Genomic DNA, 9105 nt, shown 5'->3' with positions numbered 1-9105 from the left:
CCTGCTCCCCTAGACCTGCTCCCCCAGAACCCCACATTGTCCTCCCCTGATTCTCATCCTGGGTACCTAGGTGCTGCAGGAGGCTGCCCCAGTCTGGCTGCACCGGGAGGCAGCACAGGTGCGTGTGGAGCTCTCAGAGCTGGGCCAGCAAGCAGCCGAGCTGGAGAAGCATCTCAGTGCGTCCCAAAAGGAAGGAGGGGAGACTGCACGCAGGACATGGCCACCAGCTCCAGAGACCACGACCCCCAGGGGACAGGTGGGCACCTGGTCATCACGGTACTGGGAGCCGGTACCCAGGGTGGGCGAGGGACCCAGCAATGGACTAGAGCAGAGGCAGCCCCGGCCCTCCTCAGAGGGAAAGCCTGGGCAGCCAGGACGAGGGTAGCATTGGCAGCCCCCCAGGCTTCTTGGCCACCCCACAGTCCTGCCTGTGCCAGGCCTCGTCTGCCCTGCTGCCCCCCAGGGTAGTTCCTCCCCTTGCCATCCCCAGCCCTATGTCCAGCCCCTGTGGGTGCTGCTGGCCCCAGAGAGGCAGGACCCAGGCTCTCTCTCCGTGCTGGTTAGAGTGGAGGTGCACACCAGGGAAGTGGACTGAGTTCTTCCTGCGCAGGACCCTTGGTAGCAGCCCTGCCTCAGGTCGCTGCCACAGGAGGCCGTGCACCTCCCTGGCCAGCCTCACCAGAGCCCAGAAGTGCTGTGCGGCCGTCTGAGCCCGGGGCATAAGGCCATGTGGAGTTCTGACGTGCCAAGCTGGTCCGGGTGGGGTCACAGCGTGGAGCAGGGTGGCGGGGCACATGTGTAGTCTCAGCTGTGCCCCAGAGCACAGGACCTGTGGCATCCACACCTAGAACCAGGTGGATGTAGCTCTTAAGGCATGACGATGCTCAGAGGAGGGCTCCCGGCCAATCAGGGCCAGCCAGTGATGGTGGGAGAGGAGGCACCAAGGAGGAGGAGGGGCCACTGGCAAAGAAGCAGCTGTCCCTGGGGTGGCAGCTCGCTGAGAGTGTACTGGCCCATCCGCAGGCACTGCAGGGTTGGACGGCTCTGACCAGAAACAGCCTGTTGTATGTCCCCGCCTCCAGTGACTCGTTAGTGGCAAAGGAGAATAGTGCCTTCCTGGTGGCCATTGTCTTAAGCACAGGAGCTGAACAAAGGAGCTCCACAAGCAGAGGTCACTGCCCCTGGGACAGACCCATGCAGGAGGGTGTACCCGCCAGGGCCATGCTACAGGTGTCAGGACCGTGCGGACAAACCGGCCGAGAAACGTTCCGACCCAACAACCTGAGGACCGCGGGGTCCCGGTTTGCACCAGGCACAGTGGAGGAGTGGGGATCTGACACTGGCTGGTGGCTGTGCAGCTGCCACATGCCGAGGGGCAGCCTTGGTGAAGTGTAAGGTACAGAGGGGCACCGTGTCTCCAAGCCAGCTAACCCACCTGACTGCTGCCCAGCTGATGCCGACTCGTGGCGTCCTATCGGACAGGGCAGAACTGCCTCTGTGGGCTTCCGAGCCTTGTCCGTCTCCCAAGCAGCCTGTGGTTAGCAGCCCGACCCACAGGTGACCCGTTCCACCACCAGGGCTCCCTCCGGTTACCTAGAGATGATTCCGGGAACTGTGTGTGGGAGCAGGGGTCTCGGTGACACAAATAGGTAGCTGCCGCCTGGTGCATCTGGATGGATGGCATGTGAGGTCCCTGCGACCCTCGACCCTTGAAACTTCTGAATTTGAAGTACTATAAGATAAAAAGCTAAGATACCCACCCCCCATACGCATGCACACACACACACACACACACACACACACGGAGCAGAAAACCCAGTGAAATCTAAGAACTTCCCTGCCTGGCTTCTCCTGCGTGTGCGTGCGTGTGTTAAGGCGTGCACAGGATCCCAGCAGGAGACCAGAGAGAGGCTGAGCCCATCCGTGGTGCCACCTGCTCCGGGACTGTGCACACTTCGGCCACCAGAGGGCAGTGTGTTGCTGTCTTACCCTGTGGTCATGGTTGTGGGCTGCCCGCGCTTTGCTGGACTGCCTGGGACATGAGAGGGTGCAGACCCGCTGCTGGTCCCCACCAACGGCTCCTCCGTGGAAGCACACTCCACCTGGCTGTGTGGGCACCTCACCAAGATGCTGCTCCAGAGGGCTGTGCTGTGCCACACTCCACCGGGCACGGGCGGAGGCAAGGAGCCCTTGCCTAGGTCGTCCAGCCAAGCAGTCCTCTGGGGTAAACAACTTGATGAGATAGGGAACCTCGACCAGAGGGGCTGGCCTCCTGTGACCTAGCCTCTGACCAACACAGCTTGCCCACCTCAGTCTGGCCAGCCCTGAGGGTTCTGCTTGTCAAGGTAAATGTATTGGGAGAAGTTCTGAGCTTCACACTCCTGGATGGCTCTCGGCTGTCCTTTCCCCACAGACCTTCGTCCCCTCTCCTGAATCACAGGCTTGACTGTCCTCCCTGGGTGTCTGCTCATAGTGCTCTGGCCACGACGCTGCCCCCACCTTCGTTCTCCTGCTCCTGCGCGTCCCTCAGGGCGAGCTGCCAGACTCTGGCTAAGGAAAGGCCGCCCGGCTGCCTTTGCCCCAATCTGCCGCCAGCACTGTGGCTGCCCATCTCCATCCCTGCCAGGCTGGACCAGGGCATGTTCCCTTCTAGGAAGGAGCAAGTCACCCCCAGGGGAGGGATGGAGCCCAGGATGGCTGGTCGCCATGAGGGGGACCACGGGGTCCTGGGCTGTGGGGTCTCTGTCCTGTCTTGCTCCTGAGGGCTCAGGCTGGCCTTGTCTCACACACACCTCCCTCACTGTGCCACCCCAGCATGTCCAGGTCCTAGTTCCAGTCCTGGAGGGCACGGGCAGCACACCTGGACACCAAGCAGTACAGGGTGTGCCTGCCTTCCCGGGACTCGGCCTTGGTTCCTCGTGCGGCAGCTGTTGCCACGTGGGAACAATGCCCTTTTCACAGGTGCTGCAAGTTGGGCAGTGCCTCCCGGTGTCCCCTGGGTCTCGCCTGACTCCACGTGTCCCCATACCTCCCTCCTGGGCCTGCTTCTCATGCCCAAGCTCCCTGGGGCTGACCTACCGTGGTGGGGCAGCTGGCCACCGGGGTCAGCGGGAAGGAGGGTGACCAGTGCTATGTGCCGCCCTGCGGTCTCTGGAGAACTGGACACACCTATCGGGGCTCTGTGGGGCGACCCCACCCTTTGGTGCCTATAAGAATTGACTCCCTGGGCAAGGAAGCAGACCAGGCCGGTTGAGGCCCACTGCTCACTGGGATCGACAGAAGCTAAGGGGCCCTGGAGGGGAGGGCCCAGGACCCCACAGGCAGTTCTCCAGCCCCTGGGCAAGCCCCACAGGTATGCCTTTGTGTGTGGACTGCAAAGACTGTCACGAGTGACCACCCACGGGTCGAACGTGGGGTCTGAGTCAGGGCAGGGAGCCGAAGGCTGGGGTCTTCCTGGCCTGCTGGGAGGCGGTGCCAACGGCCCTCCGTGTCGTGTGTGCTGCAGGGCCCTGCAGGTGGAGAGCCCTCGCGGCCCTCGCCAGAACTCCGACTGGGATGGCAGCTGAGCAACGTGTCCAGGCGCATCCTCCGCCTGCAGCAGCGCAAGGAGCAGCCGGTGGAGTCCGCGAATCGGCGGGGACACCCCCCGGGTGAGTGGGTGCAGACTCAGGGTCGGGGGCGGCGGTCTGCCCAGGAGAACAGAGCGGCTCCTTGTGTGGTGAGGCCTTTGTGGGCCCCCTGGCGACCCAGTCCTGGCAGGGAGTGTGAGAAAGCCTGCAGGTCAGTGGGCAGAGGCGCCACCCAACCCCCAAATAAAGGCAGCAGTGTGCTCTGGCCTGGGTCCCGGGGGTCCCCGCCATCCGGGAAACGGCCTTCACACACGGGTGCTGCCAGTTGCCCAGCCCCTAGGCCCGCTCTGCCTTCTGCACAGAAGTTGAGTAGACCCCCACTCACAGCTGCGATGCACCTCTGCAGTGTCAGGCCGGCCGAAGCACAGCCGTGGCCACTGTTGCTCGACTCGCTGCCCCTCCTGTGGCCTCTGCCCCCCCCCCCCCCCCGGGGGCTCCTCCCCCGTAGGTGGGAACTAACACGACGCCCTGCTGTCTCGGGGCCATGCCCGCAGAGACTGTTCTTGAAGGAGAGTCCTCTTCGGAAGGACGAATGTCCGAGTGTATTTCTGAAGAGCTGAGAGCGTCTTGCAGGGGTCAGTGGTGGCGGGTCGTTCTCCGTGCTGACCCTGGTCTTGGCTTCGTCTGACCACTCTCCCGCCCCAGTGAGCCCTGCAGGCATTGAGGGAGGGCTGCCACTGGGGCGGGGGCTGCTCTTGCCCTCAGTCCGGGCTCTGCTGCAGATGGCTGAGTAAAGGGTCAGGAATGACGAGTTCGGCAGAATGGGCCGGCTTCAGGGGGCGTGCGGTGGCATGCAAGGAGCAGGGACACATCTTTCCCATGCCCCACAGACACCGACTGTGTGGCGACCATGTTCAGAGGCTCAGAGCTGAGGCCCTTCTCCAAAGACCATGTTAAACAGCCCTTCTCCTGGGAGCCCTTATCTCAGGGCCTTGTCACCCAGAGTCCACTCCTCCCCCAGAGGGAGGAGGCACCGACACCCTGGGGCCGACACACTGTGTGCAAGCCTGGGCCAGCTGTGGTGTCCTCCTCCCTCCCCCATGAACTGCCACCTCCTGTGCCAGGCCGGGGCAGAGGTGGGCTCCCCTGGCCGCTCAGATCTGTCACCGCCACACCCTCCATCCCCCATCTGGACCTTGGCAGCTCGTGGTGCTCTGCTGCCCAGTCTCTCTCTCATTGCGGCCTCTCCTCCCTCCCTCTCCGCGGCCCCTCCCTCCAGTTGGCCATGCCCCTCCCCGCACGGTGACTTCGTGTAGCCAGCCCTGCCTTTGACCAAGTGCTTCAATGAATCATCCACCCACCCACCCACCCATCCACGTACCTACCTACCCAGCCATCCATCTACACACCCACCCATTCACCCGTCAATCTACTTACCCACCCATCCGTCTACCTGTTCACCAGTCCATTTTTCCTCCCATCCATTCATCCACCTACCCACTCACTTAGCCAATCAGCTGCCTATTCAGTCATTCTCCCACCCCCCTGCTCATCCATCCACCCACCTGCCTACCTGTCTAACCAGTAGTGGAGGCTTCTGCCATGCTTCTGTCACCAGACTCCTATGCCCGCTGGTCTCTCTGCCTGTGCCCTGGCTGCCTCAGGGGTCAGCTCCCTGGGGTCCACAGGGGTCAGCTCATGGCCTTCTCTGAAGGTGTCCTTTGTGCCTGTGTCATGGCCAACTGTGTCAGGCCGGGTTGACTAAAGAAACAAATCCAGAGACACTCGTGTGTAAGAGCTTCATATCCAGGAGTAATTTACATCAGGAAAACATCCCCGTCTGGAACTAGTCCACAGGCCCCTCCTCACACCCTCACAGCCACCACATGCCGTTATGCAGCGCAGGGAGACCCCAGGCCGAGGGGGCAGAGCCGTGTGGCTCGCCAACAGGCAGGTGAAGGCAGAGAGAGCGAGAGAGGACCCCCCCTCCGGAGAGCCATTTATCTTGGGGGCAACTCAAAATTAGGTCATCACGATGCGACCTGCTTGGCAGGCTAAACTCTACCACTGCACTCTCCTATCAAGTCGAGGAGAAACGATGTCACAACCTTCCTGTTACCCACTGTCCGTCTGGCTCTCTCTCCTGGGTCAGCCAGCTTTGGACACGTCTGTCCCCAGAACGCCTCCCCTGCCTGTGGAGCATGGCCACGGGGCAACACCTGGTGTCTGTCATGTGGCCCTCCCTCCACGGGCACCGGTGTCCCCTACAGCCCTGGCACTGGTGCTGGCCCTGCCTGGCTGTTCCCCAATGGGCCTCAGCTCTCTGTGCATGTGCACACCACCTACATGACTGCTCAGACTCACCCATGGAAGGTAGAGACCCCACTGCAGACTGGATCACTGACGTTGAAAAATGTCTCGCAGGCAGCACCATGAACAAAGGGGACACACTGGGAAGGACGCCACCCGAGCTGACAGACAGAGGGCTGAGCCCGCGGGGACATGCCACATGGTGTTGGCCGGGAGCCTAACGGGGGCAGCCGTTTGGGGGACACTTTGCCTGAATCTTCAACACATCCACAACCACAAGACCTCTTCAGGGCTTCGCCCTTCTCAGTGCCAGACATTCTGGGTAGGCACCAGCCCATGGGCACCGTCTGAGGCGCTGGGGTGGAGGTACCCCGACAGCAGAGAAGCAGGCTGGGGGGGTGTGTGGGTGTCTATGTGTGGGTGTGTTAGTCCGGGTAGACTAGAGAACCAAATTCATAGAGACACTCATATGTATGTAAGAAAAAGCTTTATATACGAGAGCAACTGAATATTGAGAAAACATCCTAGCCCAGTTCAGATCAAGTCCATAAGTCTGATATTAGCCCACATATCTGATACCAATCTATAAACTCCTCTTCAGACTCACGAAACACATGCAATGACATTGAATACAGGAAGCTCACAGGCCAGTGGGTGGGAAGTCTTGTGGAGCCAGTGGCCTTGTAAGCATCTCAGCGCTGACAGGGATCTCCACGTGGCTTCTCCAGCTCCCAGGGCTCTTATTGCATCAGGGTAGTAAGGTGGCTTCTCCTCAGGGATGTCTCACAGGGAGTAAGCCGAGAGAGAGTCTCCCACCTCCAAGGAGGAAATACAGGAGTTCCCAGAATCCTCAGAAGGCCATGCCCACACAGAGGCCTCATTGGCTATATCCTGATAGGAAGCCTAGACTCTAGACTCCACCCCTTCACTCATAATCATCTCAAATTGACAACAGATTATATAACTACCACAGTGGGCATGTGTGAGGGGTGAGTGTGTAAGGGTGGGCATATGTGCATGTGACTATATGAGTGTGGATATATGTTAATGTATGGGGATGTGGGCATGTGTGCATGGGAGGGATGTGTGAGTGCCTGTGAAGGGGGAGTGTGCAGGTGCATGTGTTTTAATTTGTGGACATATATGTGTATGTTATATGAGTGTGAGAATTTGTGTGCGTGTGTGTGCATTTGAGGATTTTGGTGAGTGTGTGTATGCGTGCGAGTATGACCATGTGGGTGTGTGTATTTGAGGAAGTGTGTTGAGTGTGTCAGTGTACACTGTGTGTGGTGTGTGTGAGTGAGGGGTGTGGGGGGCATGTGTGTGTGGTGCATGAGAGCGGGGCATGTGAGTGAGCCAGAGGGGGTGTGGGCATGAGAGGATGTCTGAGTGGTGTGTGCATGAGTATGTATGAGAATATGAGTGTGGTAGCGTTTTAGGGTGTGTGAGTGGCAGGCAGGGTGTGTGTGGAGTGTGTGTGAGATTGTGTAGGGACCACAGGTGTGTGAAAGGCTGGGTTTGGGCAGGACCGTCAGGAGGGGCTGGGACTCACAGGTCACACACAAGCACAGGATGCCTGCTTTCTGCTGAGAAGACCACCTCCTGGTCAGATCCCTGTTCTCCACGTAAGCTGGGCTCATGCCCGCAGGTCTGCCTGTGTGTTTGCCGCTGAGCCTATGCCTGGGCTCAGACCCTCAGCAGTGGGGGCTGCCCGAGTGCGCTCTTGTCCTGCCGGGTTCGAGCTGTGAGAACTGCCTGTGCCTGGTGGTGCCGCCCCCGCCTGCCTTCTGGGAACAAGGTGGGAGCGGGCAGGTGACCCTGGAGTGCAGCCCCTCTCCATGCGGTGGACCCCCCACACCCCAGCCCCACGTGTGAGGAGCACGCAGGTCCTGGTTCCTCAGAAATTGGGCTTTTCCAGAAACCAGGGCAGGTCATCCCCACCCCAGACAGGTATAGCTTCTGTGTCTGGTGACCAAAGGGGGCTTATGTGCTCCAAGTGTCCTCCTGGCTCGTCCAGGACAGCAGGAAGGAGGCTAACTGGAGGCAGACACACAGACACAGCCCACTCGGTCTGTACTCCGCCCTGGGGGTTCTCCTTAGGGCGGCCCTGTGAGCCCACCACCGGCTGAGCTGTGGGCTTGCCCTGCAGAAAGCCACCTCTGCCTACTCCCCACAGCAGTCAAAGCCCAGGCCAACCGCAGCATTCCTGAAGGCAGTCTTCTGCCTGGCCTGACCCGGGAGAGGTGCATGAGGTACATTTCTCCATCTTATTGTGCCCGTTCAACTGTGAACTCGGTGGGCAGGGTTCACATCACATTGTGCGTGTGTCTTAGCTGCGGGTGCACTGTCGCCTGCCTTCTCCTCCACCCCCAACCTGCCTCCTGTGTCCCCTCACCAGCTGCAGAGCCTCCATCTGACCCATGATCCTCCTTGACGGGAGTTTCCCCAGGGCTTATTCTGTGTAAACATTGTAGCAATTTTATTCCTGTGTTTATTTACCAACTAGATACAACGAACTTGCCAACTTCACTGGGCACCAGTGTTTCCAGCATGTTCTCAGGACTTTGTAGCTGTCACTTTCAGAACATCTCCGTTACCCCAGAAGTGGGGGCCTGTGCCCGATACCAGCCACCCTTCTGCCCCAGCCTGTCTCTTCTCTGTGGATGGAGCCGCGTGGCCTGGACTGTGTGTCCCCGAAGCCAAGTCCCACAGTCTGTGCCTGCCGTCTGTGCCCGGGTTCTGTCCAAGATGGACATTTAGATGATCCCTACGTCTGACTGAGGGAACAGGCTGCTGTCTGGGTACACGTTTGCGTGTGTCTGTGCGTGCCGTGTGCGTGTTCTGTGTGAGTGTGTGTGTGTGTCTCTGAGCACACTTGCACCCAGGAACCCTGAGTGGCTGGGCCACCTTGGCTTACACCTCTGTCCAAGATGGACATTTAGAGGGTCCTCGTGTCCGACTGCGAGAAAGCCTGCTGTCCAGGCACTGGGTCCCAGGGTGGCACTGGGCTCCTCCCATGGAGGGACCCGGTTCCTCTTCCTCCCAATCTTGGCCTCCTTGGCCTGAGCAGCCCTACTGGGGGCCCTGGGATTCTGCCCACAGAATTTTAGCTCTTTGGGCATTGTTTAATTATTGAAAATGCCCAAGTCTTCTAGTGCTTCCATGATTTGACTTCTTTGTCTTGCCAGTGTAACCTTTGACTCATCAGAAATGGCTGTTGGTAAAA

General features: G+C 59.9%; 1 protein-coding gene across 1 annotated transcript in view; it reads left to right on the top strand.

The window, feature by feature from the left end:
- The window catches only part of CCDC57 (coiled-coil domain containing 57), a 59658-nt gene that overhangs the window by 15487 nt on the left and 35066 nt on the right, over nucleotides 1-9105 (top strand). The window contains exons 11-12 of the mRNA XM_045299529.1: nucleotides 71-256; nucleotides 3506-3650. Of these exons, the coding sequence (XP_045155464.1) occupies nucleotides 71-256; nucleotides 3506-3650 (331 nt within the window). The remainder of the gene's footprint in view (nucleotides 1-70; nucleotides 257-3505; nucleotides 3651-9105) is intronic.

The sequence above is a fragment of the Echinops telfairi genome, unplaced genomic scaffold (assembly GCF_000313985.2).
Source record: "Echinops telfairi isolate 266 unplaced genomic scaffold, ASM31398v2 ScPeMD7_7458;HRSCAF=8496, whole genome shotgun sequence".
NCBI lineage: Eukaryota > Metazoa > Chordata > Mammalia > Afrosoricida > Tenrecidae > Echinops > Echinops telfairi.
Note: the sequence above shows the minus strand (reverse complement) of the source record. Positions and strands in the feature narration are given on the sequence as shown.